At 33.1% G+C, this 14,233-nt stretch overlaps 1 protein-coding gene across 1 annotated transcript in view; it reads right to left on the bottom strand.

Annotated features, from left to right (window-relative positions):
• Positions 1–14,233, bottom strand: part of LOC124361864 (polyadenylate-binding protein 4-like) — a 49,101-nt gene that overhangs the window by 18,931 nt on the left and 15,937 nt on the right. The window contains exons 2-3 of the mRNA XM_046815906.1: positions 10,717–10,910; positions 6,968–7,084 (exon numbers count right to left, since the gene is read on the bottom strand). Of these exons, the coding sequence (XP_046671862.1) occupies positions 6,968–7,084; positions 10,717–10,910 (311 nt within the window). The remainder of the gene's footprint in view (positions 1–6,967; positions 7,085–10,716; positions 10,911–14,233) is intronic.

Below are 14,233 nucleotides of genomic sequence, written 5' to 3'. Positions count from 1 at the left end.
TTTAATCAATCTGCCCCACCTCTAATCAAGATGGCAACACACAATAATTCTCTATATCAAGTTGGCACTTTAGTCTTTGCCAAAATTAAAGGTTACCCCTACTGGCCAGCACAAATAAAAGAAATTACAGAAAACAACAAAACTATGAAATACACAGTTACATTTTTTGGGGAAGACACCACCGCCATTATCAGACAAAATGACATATGCCTATACACAGAATACAAGCACATACATGGGAAACAAAAAACCAACAATTTTAAAAACAAAAAATTTAATGAAGCCCTAGTAATGGCGGAGTCTGTCTCACAGGACCTCCCTCAAACTAAACCCCATATAAACAGCAACTCTGAACTTAACCCCTTAAGCAACTCACTCCAAGAACTCGAAAAAAGTCTGACAGAATGTGACACACAGAGTAGCGAGGAAAGCTTGATAGTAGCCGCCAAAATCGGATCCGCTTTACTCCAGGAAAACAACTACTTAAAAAATGAAAATCGTAGACTCCAAGACAAACTGAATAGTCTAGAAGCCAAAGTAGAGGAGTTAGAAAACTGCGAAGGAAAGTATGTCGCACATATGGAAAGGCTCCAAGAAAAGATATCCGAGCTCGAAGCACAGTTGACCAAGGAAAAACTGTATGTGGTTGAAGCACAAACTATTTTTGAGGACCATGACGGGAAACAGATCGAACTTATTAAAGACTATGAAAATAAGATTGAAGAATTAGAGAGTAAAATTATGACACTGCAGCAACAGACACCTGAAAAAACTGACAGGAGGCTCAGGACTACAGGAACTCAAACATTGGCCCCTGACTATCAAACAAATAATACCTTCCCCTCAGTTCTCTTGGAAATCGGACTCTTAAAAAAACAGCCATAATGCCATGGAAGAAAAGTTTAAAAGTCTGGAAGCAATAATAAAACACCTCCACCCAAACCGCCATAGAAGTCACCCCCTCCACCTGCACCACAATCCTTGTCAGTGAAACTCAGAGATGCTAATCCTTAAGAGGAGGCAAGACCAACTGGAGCAACAAATGTCAGCACTTCTAGACAACACTCACCTTCATCTAAATGAGTCTGGAAGAATCCTACCTACTAACTTTATAGCATCTAAATCTACTCAACAATGCAAACATAAAGATGATCCTCTAGATTCTACCCTGAATAAGTCTACCTCAGGAACAAAAGGAAATCAGGAGTTAGACGGGACGCAAAGGGAAAAGAACCTCTTTAGTGTGTCTCTCCAAGCTCAAAAATATAAAAACCACAACATGGGTAATTTAGAAGGATTTGAGATGTGTAACAATAATGCTAAAGCATCCACAGGACTGAACATTGGTAACACCTTACAGGTGACGTCCGTTTTAGGACACACACGGAGTCGCTAAAGCCTCAGTAATAAAGCCTCCGATGAATGCAAGATCACGAACTAAAGATGAGAGTATAGAAGAGTTCTACACCACAAACATTGATTACTACATTTCGATCATGACAAACAATCAATTGCCGAATGCTGATTGCATTGAGTCTAATTCATTCACGTTCAATTCCGGCCTCCTATAAAGCCAACAATCTCCATCTGAATCAGCCAGCGGAGCCCACACGAGCAGAAGATGAACAGCACAAATATTTTTTAGACAAGGACCGGCCTCAGCAATTTCAAAATGAAAACAGCTTTTACCATACCCCAATTGAACAAGGAACACTTAAAAATTCTACACCAAAACGTTGACAGGCTCAGCAACAAAATTGACATAATAACTCATCTTCTTCAACGACTTGAGCCTGATTATTCTAATCCTCACTGAGCATGGTCTGAGCAATGACCAGCTGCACAATACTAAACCTGACTGATTATACTTTGATTGCTGATTTCTGTCGGCAGTTTCATAAAAAAGGAGGTGTGGGTATTTTCTGCAAAAAACTCACTAATAACTCTAATTGATCCAATCTCTATTGAAGTGAAGAGTGTAGAGATGGTTTGTGAAATGGCCCCTTATAAGAATAAAACTTCAGGATCGGTGTCTGTACATTGCAGGTATTTATAGAAACCAAGGCAACCTAGAGGAATCCCTTGAGATTATATCCCAATGCATACAAGTGGTACCGATATGGAGGTGTCCGATAATTGTTATGGGGGACAATCAACATAGACTGCCTAAACGTTAACAGAGACAACATGCTGTTGAGGATATAATGAGAAAGCTGTGGTATGTTCAGAATTTCTCTTCCATCCACTCGCATAACACCTTTTTCACAATCATCAATAGATTGTGTGTGTACTAATGTAGAAGATGAAACAATAACAGTGGAAGTTTTGGATGAGGGGATCTCTGACCATACGGCACAGCTCTGTACGCTACAACCACCAGCAGGTAAAACCAAACAGCCCAGATGACTGAAAAACAACAATTTTCTGAAAGGAACATGAGGGACATTAAAATAAAACTACAACAAGAATCATGGGAAGATCTGATTACTGCTATAGATGCAGACACAGCCTACAATTTGTTTAGTAACACCTTGGGAATGATAATAAATTCTGCTTGCCCACTAAAAAAATCTAGAGTAAAAGGAAAAAGGAGAAATAAAATAAACAGATGCTGAGGCTGAAAGACTACGGTAAAGTTTTTTTTACAAGCACAGATTGTATACAACCACTACTGGTCAATTGATTCATAAGCAAGACACTGCCTCTAAAAAGAAAGCCTATGATTTAAGACTTAAAGAGTTAAGGCGTAAAGAAATAACAGACAAAATTCTTCATGCAGAAAATAAGTCAAAGGCCTTATGGGCAGTAGTAAATAATGAAAGGAAAACAAAAATATCACATTAGTTCCGAAGGAATTAATGGATCCGGTATTAGGGAAAATTACTGACTCTACCCAGATCGCTGATTACCTAAATTCTAGGTTTGTTACAGCGGCAGACAAGGCTCTAGAGGCTAAATCAAAACCACCCCTACTTGTAACTGCTCAGAATAATGTTCCACCCTTAACACTCTTTCCTACCACTTCAGACGAAGTAATAAAGATCATATCTTCTTAAAAACAAAATGTTCTTATGGAATTGACTTGGTATCTTCGAAGCTGCTGAAATTTTGTGTAATGGAACTGACGGACCCCAATAACTCTACTGATAAACCGATCATTCGCAGAAGGGAGGTTTCCAACAAGGCTTAAATTGGCGAAGGTTATTCCCCTTTTCAAGCAGGGTAGCACCTCTGATGCTAGTAATTATCGACCAATATCGCTGATATCAACAATATCTAAAGTTTTTGAAAAGGTGGCCCCTGACTCGTCTTGTTACTCACCTCCTGGAAAATAATTTACTAACTAGTCAGCAACATGGTTTTATCAAAGGACGTTCTACATCAACCGCTATAGTTAGTCTAATAGAACACATTATTGATCAACTTGAAAATGGCAATACCTGTGCATCTGTTTTTATTAGACTTTAGTAAAGCATTTGACAGCCTTGATCATAAACACAACTCCTAACAAAACTGAAAGCTCTTGGAATTTCTGGAATTTCAGCGAGTTGGTTTGACAGCTATTTGACTGATAGACAACAACTGGTTCAGCTGGTTCATTCGGACAATGTATGACTCGTTTCGGTGAGATCTAGCCTGCTAACAAACTCGAGAGGCGTACCTCAAGGTTCTGTATTGGGGCCTGTTTTATTTGTACTTTTTACAAATGACCTGCCTAAAGTATCTGCAAGGAATTTGCTACCACTATTATGTACGCGGATGATACTGTGCTTTTATTAAGTAACAAGGAAACAGAGCCACTTGAAGTGTCAACGTACATAGCACATGAATGTAGCCACTCAGTACTGCCATCAGAACAGCCTGGTACTAAATGAAACAAAATCGCAACATTTAATAATGGGAAGACGAAAGGTTGAAGCGGAGGGAACTTTACCTAACATAGATAGAGTAGAAGCTGCCAAGTATCTAGGTGTTATAATTGACACAAGTCTTAATTGGACCTCTCATGTTGACAGTCCTCTGCAGGAAGCTAAGTTCTGGACTTTATGTAATCCGAAGAATAAAGACAATAATTTAGTGATGTGCAGACGGCAAAAACTGCTTATTATGCACTTTTTGAAACACATCTTCGGTATGGTATTTTAGTTTGGGGTATATCTAGTTCGTCAAATATACAAAGAACCCCTAATCTTACAAAAGAAGTGCATACGAACACTAGCTGGGTTGCAGTCTAGAGACAGTTGTAGAGCTGCTTTTGTGATCACTCAATTCTAACTGTAGTATCACTCTATATACTCAGTGTAATAACTTATGCCCATGAGTATAACTTCACCCGTGGCCGGCGACGTACACCAACACAACACTCGCTATGCTGCAGACTTCGCTCTTCCCCAACACCATTCTGCTCAATTTGAAGAAAAGCCATCCTATATGGGAGCGAAGTTGTTCAACTGCCTGCCTGCTGACATCAAGTCCCAAGAAAACATAAAGAAAAAACATTAAAGACCTGGCTGTTGAAACACACCATTCTATTCCATAAATGAATTTTTTATCTTGGAGAACTTTTGACATAAACATGTAATAATATTGACACAACTAATATTTGTTCTTATAATGTGATGTTTATATTTTTGACGCAATGCCATTCTCTATGATTGTTGCAAATAAAGTACATTGTCTATTGTCTATTGTCTATTGTCTAACAACGTAGAAGAACAATATTATTTTAAACAATGTTACAACAAATTTCAATGCTCTATCATAACAAAAAAAAAAAAAAAAACGTTATTGTGATACAACTTAATTCTTACATTTTTACCTAAATTGCTGCTACTAGGTCTGCAGAAGCTCATAACTTACTACATCAATGGGTTAAAGGCACCACCCTTAATTTTTACAATCATACACAATTCCTTTCACACATTGTGTACTAAAGTACACACAATCAAGTTCATTTGCATATGCAATACCGTGCAATAAATAAAAATTGCAATATCGAGTGGCAAGTATCTAATGATCTTAAGATGCTGTAGGTATTCCTTCTGTTTTGGGTGAATCCATTTTAAATCACCCAATATAAAATATGTTGTAAAACCATTTTAATGTCCCTAATCCTTTCATCATGGATTACCTATGGGTATTCACAAAAATTTATTTGAAAAAAGTTTATAAGTAATATTTTTTTATTTGGTGGCCATTTTAAAAATGACGATTTAGTGAAATGGCTTTCAAAATGACATTATTTATATTTCCCTATCATGCAAGAAAAATGTCAGTCCAAGTTTTTCTATAAAAACTCCGAAAACATTTGGCAATCGTTAATTTTTAACACCATAATTTTCAAGAAAGAGTGGAGACTTGCAAATAATATTTTATTTATGTGTTGCACACTCATGATACTACCAACAGAGTAAGTTTTAGTCTTCAGAATGAATTTTTTTCTATGGCTTTTTAAAAATATCTGAAATCACGTCAATGTCAATCTTCATACGTCCAGTATCTGACAAAGAACCGAATGAAAATGTGGAAATGCTATAAAATGTTGACAATAACTCCCAAAAAATTATGACTCGAAACTCAACTTTTTGAGTTATACAACGACATATGATTTATTATCACAATGTACTCTGTTTAAAAATTAGTTTCTCCTGTGTTTGTTCCAATATTATTCATAACATGAAAGTAATCAGTCACATTTTAATAGACAAAAATCAAGAGTCCAATAAATCGATGTTTACCACGTTCTATAATAGTGTAGAGGTAGTTTCATAGCAAATTTCAACACTAAGTGCACTTGTTTGACAATTATTGTGCGTACAGACTGACAGATCAGATTTCATCAACAGCAACTGTGCTAAATGCTCAAGTAAAAATATGTTTGTGCAAGATAGTAAAGGTATTGAAGATAGAACTGAACATTAGAGACAAGAATTTACAGGAAAAGAAATTGTTTTTTTTTTTTTTAAAAAAAAGGTTCAATTTTTAAACAATATACAAAATTAACTATAGCAAAAAAATATGAAGTAGTCAATAATTAACCCTCCAACTGTCTGTCATGTTTCCCACATTGCCGCTTAATTTTAGTATATTTACAAGGGTATTTTGAAAAATTCATAAAAAATTAAATAATTATGATAACTATATTGTTTGATATACCATTTTGTTCGGAACGACCTGTAGAATATTAATAAGCTCATTATAAAAATTTTAAAACTGTAAAAAAGTTTAAAATAAACTTGTTTTGTTTTTTATCATTTTACTTTTTTGATTCTTGAAGGTATGTAACTTATATCAATTGAACTCCTCCTACAAAAGTGAAATAGCTAGATTATCTTACATTTTACGGTGATTTCAAAAGTATATCGTGAACTATGTTAATACTGAACAAGGAATAAGTATGACAAGGATTGATGTAACCGGTTGCTTAGCGACATAACAGAGTAAGAATTGAGTAAGTCAGGAGTTAGGGTCCATAAGAAGTTTCCTGCTATCACTTGACCAACAAGGATCACTCATTGTCATTTCAAAACAGTTAATAACAACTATATAAAAATAAAACATGACATAACGGTACTAAGAAACACGACACTGCTCTTTATTTACACACGCAAGGGAACTTGTTGTTTACAAACAATCCAACTCAGAGAAAACAATATGTTACTTTTTTGTATAGAAACTGTCTTGAAACAGGCATTGGGGAATTCAAAGATGTACAAACAGATAGGTTATTTCATCACCTTTCCAATGGTATAACATTTATGTGTCTTTGAACGACCTTAGGATTTATAAAACTTATAAAGCCAGTACGTGTCAGTCGGCGAAATTTTCACCGGTGACACTACGGAAACAACCGCGTCAGCGATTATTGCTGACCAACAGTTGGAGGGTTAAATTAATTAAAATTGTAATAATTTTCAAATTAACAAAACATTAATATTACAGGTCAAATAAATTGCTATAAACTCACCTTCTTCCCATTCAACAACATTCCGTTCACTTTTTCAATGGATTTGTTTGCAGCTTCTTCTGTTTCAAAATGGACAAAGCCATATCCTTTAGAAGCCCCGGTCTCGTCTTGAGCAACCTATGGTAAATAAACAAAACTTATTGTAGCCAAACATAAGGAACCTAATTAAGTATTGATCACCTGTAACCTAGTCACACTGGGTTATACTTATAATACGGAAATGGAAGGTCATAACTGAAATTAGAAAACATTGACCAAGACAAGAATAGAGTACCTGTGATGACATATTTAATTTTTTCCAATAAGGTTGTATTATATTTGACAGCTCCAGTTATTTATCATGCACTAAATAAATTACACAAACTACTTAAATTCCGTAATATTGCCATATTTACGTTATAAAAATATGTACACTTCATGGTACTAAGTGGTTAGAGATATTATTAATTGTGACGGAAAGTTTACATTGATTTGAAACTTGTAGTCTTTATTGTAAACAAAAATGGGTTTATATGAAATAAATTAAATAAACAAGACTGGATAATGCCTATTATTGTAAGTTTATCCCTCTAATCTACTATGCGCTAAATGAGTGCATGACAAAGAGTAAATTTTTAAAGTATACGTTAAATTTATATTTTAAATAAAGAATATGCTACTACAGCAAAAATTAAAAATTATTATTATGGATATTAACACAATACTACATTTTAGCTACTAAATGCAGAATCAACTAGATGACAGAGTCTTTACAAGGCAGCAGGATAAGGAAAAGGAAAGAGATAGGGAAGTGAAATATCACAAATATGCTATCTATCTATCTATTCATAGAATTAGAACTCTGCAAACATTTGGAATGAGAAATTCAGTGACACATATTAGTTTTATTTGATGTGGCAGTTTAATTTTGTCAAAATTCAACGATTAGAACTGTTATAATAAACTGTTCAAAAATAACAACAGTATGCAATAAACTAAACTATACCTGCTTTAACAAATTTGTTTTGCTTAAGTTATATATTTATAAACCACACACTAACTGAGAAAATTTTATTTGTCGACACCTAGTGGTATGATGGTTACTGTATTTCAAATTCACTTTCATATTAATTTGAGAACAGTAGTGATAATGGGAAGTCTAGAGGAATGTGTGTTGAGAAAGGTGGCAGCTTTCTCAACTGTACATTGCATTGCCACCCACTGTACAGTCCACTTCAGACTGTTTCTTAATCACAAAATTCTGCTCACGAGCCAGAAATTCACAATCATAAGTTACTAGTGTGCTGTGGATGCACGCTCCAAATAAACGGCTTTGTGTTTGAGATGACAGAAGAGAAAGGGTGTTACTTTGAAAAGAAACATGTTAATTTGTAACATACACAGCTCTATGTAAGTAAAACTTATTCTTCCTTTACTCACAAGGATGGCATGTCTCTATCAGGCACCCTAATAACTTGTTGACAAACAGTTACAAGACAACTTTTGGTCTTAATCTTACTACCCTTGATCCTCTACAGTGAAGACTGAAGGTTAACATTTAATAGTTATGTTTACTTCCATAAAAAAAACACATTACATAAAATCACTGATCAGAGCTCTTGATAAGAATGTTAACAAAAACGCTTTTCCCACGGATAGAAACAGGAAAAATGAGAAAGCAATCTAAGATTGACCTGAAAACAGGATAGAGTATCCTAATTCTAAAAACATATACGGTACTATATTAGTTATTGCAAAGATGAGAGAAATCAGTACCATTATGACTATCAAACAACTTCCATTCTTGCAATAAAAAATTGTAAGAAAAATTGGACCTTAATGAGATGGCAAAATTCAGGCAAATTACTAAAAACTACCACACTAAAAATCTTAAACAATCTGGATAAGAATGTTTAAATAGTTATTTCAAATGCAGTTATAATTTCAAAAAGACTACTGGAAAACTTTCAAATGTTCTTTAACTAATACAGAGTACAATAAGTATTGTATTGAACTTGAAATTGATTCATTTCCTTTTCTTAAGTGTTACTGGTTGTCAGATCCTGCATAAATCAAGTAGGTAATTATAAAATATTTTTTACATTAATATAGATTGTTGGTTGTTTTTAACTATTTTAGACTAAATAATTGTTATAAGATTCCACAACTCCATGCGAGCCGGGGCCTTGTTTAGTAAAAGTGAGATGCCCAATCAAGGACACTCTCTTACTCTTCCCTTTCAGCTATACAAAATCCCAAGCACTACTCAGTAGTAATCTCACGGGGATAAATGAATTAGTGGATTCAAGTATTACATTTCCCCTCTTTCCTTTTCCTTAATCCCTTTTCTCGCAAAGTATACAACATAACTACAGTATGCAGATATATCGTTTTGAAAAATAAAATAAAATCACATCACTATGGGAATTGAAGAATGCTTGATAGTCATAACAGTCTAGATCGTCTTCGCTATTTGTTGGAGAATCAGGGTGAACTACCTGCAAATGATTCAAGTATTGTAAATAATTAGTAATATATTTATAAGTATAATACAAAACAATTAATTTTACTGAAAGGAAAAGATTATTACAATAAATTTACTGCTGATAAACACGTCATGGTAGGGAGAGCTACATTTATACATAGCAGAAACTCTCGGCACAATTTTATTTCCTAGCATTTTACAATGTTTGCCATTTACTCTGTTGGCACTAAGGATAATTTGGACTTAAATGTTTAAAATTACTAATGGTCTGTTGTGGATGTGTTTAGGTAGTGTTGAATGGATGTTAACCTCTAGCCCCACGTTGGTTGCAGCTTATGCTGTAGTTCTGTTTTTATTTTATTGTTAATTCCCCCACGTTGGTGGTGCCATATGAGGTCGATCAAATTATTGTTGGTTCAAATTTATTGTAGAAAACTGTCACACCCATTGTGCACCATAATATGTAGAAGTTCAGGCTATGTAGTTTATTTAATTTAATTGTGTGAATAATAAAATAAATGTTCAAATCAGGTCAACATGAAAATATTAAACAACATTACATGTCGTCATCCAATTCACAATGACGTTAAGAAAACCGGAACACATGGTCATTAAAATGTCCTTTCAAACTAATGTTATTGAGTTCCTTAATAATTTCTTTCAATTCCCAATTATTGTTTCCGTTTTAAATCAATTTGTAATGTAATTAAAAATAATTTCAATGTGGTCCTGTCTCTATAACAGTGTACTCACCAAAATTCCATGTTGAGGTTAATTAATTTACTCACTTCTCTTCAAGTTTTAAATTTGAACATTATACATCATATCACTAACCAATTTCACTTGTTTAGCCTTATAATCAACTTTAAAACTTTATGAGAACATGTGCTTCTACTAGCATATCATGCATATCCTTTTCTCTAAGCTGCTTAGATCAGAAGAGAGAAGGCAGAGATCTCCACGACAACCATTGGGGTTACAAAACGGGGCTCACATACCAGAAATCAAATGGAAGCCCTTCAGCCTCCAACCCAGACCAATATATTTAAAAGGGATGGCAACATTACATCTGGTTTCCTTAACAGACTACCATTGGCCACTACAAGTTAGTCATATATTAGTTATAGATTCTACATTAGTTAAAGATTGATTGATTGAGAACATTTTTATAAACTCTAACCATTATATTAAATCAATGTTTTATAAAACATCATTTGAAGTGTGTTAACAATGGATAAACATGAAAATTAGCATCTAGTTCCAATATATTTTGTTTGATACGTACCTTACAGCTAAGGATGTTCCCAAAGGCAGAAAACGTGTCATACATCGCTTTGTTGTCAATGCTCTTATCCAAGTTCTTAATAAACACATTACCGACTCCAGATTTGCGAAGAGAAGGGTCTCGCTGAGACCACATGATTCTGATCGGACGCCCTTTTAGCAAATCAAAGTTCATAGTGTCCAAAGCCCTTTCAGCTGTAACAAACAACAATTTTCTTCTTATTATTAAAACATTTTCTGAAACATCTGACAATACTGATAGCAAATTGTTCAGAAATACGTATTATAGTATTTCTTGTTGGTGCATATACATTATAAATATAAATAATTTGAACACCTGATCCCTTAATTTAAAATCCAACATTCGACTTTTATATTGATTAGATCATTGCAATAACATTAAATTTATTAACCATAGACAAATATTTTTCTTAAAAGTTTTTCAGAAACAATTGTAATGCAATGCAATAGTGTACAAACCAATAGGAATGTTGAAAATCTCACATTACTGAAGAAATATGTAGGATGAAATGCTGTCAGTATAGATTTTATATATATATATATATATATATATATATATATATATATATATTTTACCACAAGAGGTTGTAAAAAATAAAACTTGGAATATATTATGCAGAATTTCAGTATTATCATTGATATATTAGCCATGTTATCTACAACGATCTCAAATCACTTTCTTTAAACAGAATGTTTACATCTCCAGAAAGAGTTTTTAGCCAGTTGCAATCCCTAATCACACAATAACTGATAGTATATTTGAAATTTTAGTTTATATCTCAAATAGTCCATCAATCTAGTGGACAGAGGAGAATCAGGGTTTCTGAGTGTGGGGAGATAACAAGCTAAGGAGAGGTAGGCATTAGTGGAGGAGATAATCAGGATACCCACATTCAGGTGGAAAAAGTACAGGGAATTTTAGAGGCTAGAGTAGGGTTAACAACTGCATATGAGGATAATTTAAAGTTTTCAGGTCTTTACCTTTATTCTACCTCTATGGTAAAGAGTGATAAGACGTGCTTTTCTCTGTGCTTGAAAGTGGACGAATCTGATGATTTAACAACCACTGATGTAAATGCCTTGCAAGAAGGAGCAGCCGACAAGCAGGGTCAAAACATGACAGAAGATGAGATCATTGCAAACTTGTTAGCCAACAGTGAACAGGAGGGTGGGGGGGAAGGAAGGACATAGTTCTATACCAACAGTCCATATACGCTATACACATAGTAAAAAGGAACACACTCTCTGTGCACTGCAGTAATATGATTAGTAACCGTTTTATATGTGTAGTAGTATAATTGACCCATGTATCAATCAAATTTGTTTAAATTACAATGGCTTTTTATCACAATAAACATAGTTATTGTTTTTAAAGTACTATTTTAATTACTGTATGTACTTAAGGAATGATATGGTGTTACATTCCTTCATTTTGTAATCTATCTACAATAATCCAGCATTTTCGGTAATCCGACTCTACTAAACACAACATAGAGCCTGATTAACGAGATCCTACTATATCTGTATTTCCAATACAAGGACATATATACAGAAAACTACATACACAGATTTAGTTATTCCTTTCTCATTGAATCACCTAAGTCGCCAAAAAGTGGCTGCTTTCAAATCAATGATAGATTACACAAAATTCTAACGAAAACTGAAGATTTTTATAAAGAATTAAATATTATTAAATACATCACCCAAAATAATGGATACTGTCCGAGCATGATTGATATATTATCGAAGAACCATACAAAGAAAGGAAAGAAGAAAGAGATATCAAATACATTCGATCAGACGAAAATTAAGAAATCGTTTTATAACCAAGAATATCAATTCGCTTTCAAAACTTCTAACAACCTCGGCTTTATAATCAAAAACAAAAGTGATTCAACAAACCAAAATCAGAATTAAAAATTTAACAATAGTTGAGTATACAAATAAAATCACAATGATTGTCAAAACCATTATATTGGGCAAACCTATATTGGATCCTTCAAAATTAGATTTAATGAACATATAAAAGCATTAAAGACATCATAATCACCAAATTCAAACTATGTTGACCATTTAAATTACACCGGCAACACATACACAGACAATATCTTAAAGAAAATAATTTTGAAACTTTACACACATGCAAAAAAGTCACCTGTTGTCAACTTAAGAACATTTTTAAATTTACAAAAGTGCCAAAATTAATTCTAATGTATTATTTAATGACAAAAAATTTCTTAAAAAAATGTATTATTTGATGGACTTTTAAATTATATAAATGGATCACATATAAAATTAAATACAAACATTTAGCCACCAAGATAGTTAAAAAAACAATTTGGTTTCCTTTATTTATTTGCCTTAACCTACAAGTACCTGATGATTGATTCTTTGAATCGGAAATGTACATTATACAAACAAAATCTACAATATTATTAAAAGGTTTTTTATTGTTTACTTATATCAAACACTTTTCGACGCTACATTTTTCTAATACATACTGTAATTTATATAAAGAGTTGTATTTATAAATTTTCTCACTAAATGCCAACTCCGAAAATTCCATTCATATCACACACCTGATGCCTGACCAAATAATAAGTGTACTATTCTGCAACAGCACACTCAGCAACTGTCTCTACCCACACACAGTCCAGGCACCCTCATAGTCCAGGCACCCTCATAAAGATTTGACACCTAAACATTTTTTTACACCGGCTTTTAACCCAAGAACTGGCAGCTAAATTAACTCTACTGGCAGGCCACTTTTTTGCAAAGGTATTTTTAACAATATAAGAAATAATAATAATAATTATTTTTTGACTATGCATTGCCATATATAACTTTTTTTAAATTAAAATCCATATTTTTCACTCTCCATACTTTAATAAGTAAAGTTTTTATTGATTTTAGTTTTTCTTTTTTTTAATTTGAAACTTCTTATATATATATTTTATTTTTGTTTTAGAGGGCCATACCTACAGAAGCAGTGTATTTGTACTCAATCAAAATTCCAAAACATAAAAATTATTTGTATATTTCTCTAGTTTCAGAAAATATATAGTTTGATAGACTTATTTAATAAATATTTTATTTTTATATTGATAAAACAACAGAGCACTTTTTATGAAAATTGACATTACTAACATGGTAACATACTAGCTTATAATACAACAATAATAGTTATTCCTTACATGAAACAGTATTATATCACATCAACAGTTTGCAATAACTTTTATCAATAACAAGTAAAAGTACAAGCACAAAATTATCTAGCATAGCTCATCATACTTATGAATCCAAAAAGTATAAATTTTCTTGCATATCAAACTTTACATCTTCATATTTAGAAGCAATGTTCAAATTTTCTTCTCATTTGAAAAAAAAATATCTACTTAACACATTCTGTATTGTGAACATACATCCCTAATTTGTATAAAAATTCACAAAAATGGACAATAAATTATAAACCTAGTTGCGGTTGAGGCACTGAGATC

The sequence above is a fragment of the Homalodisca vitripennis genome, chromosome 5 (genome assembly GCF_021130785.1).
Source record: "Homalodisca vitripennis isolate AUS2020 chromosome 5, UT_GWSS_2.1, whole genome shotgun sequence".
NCBI lineage: Eukaryota > Metazoa > Arthropoda > Insecta > Hemiptera > Cicadellidae > Homalodisca > Homalodisca vitripennis.
The sequence above is the reverse complement of the archived record's forward strand: the minus strand, read 5'-3'. Positions and strand labels throughout refer to the sequence as shown.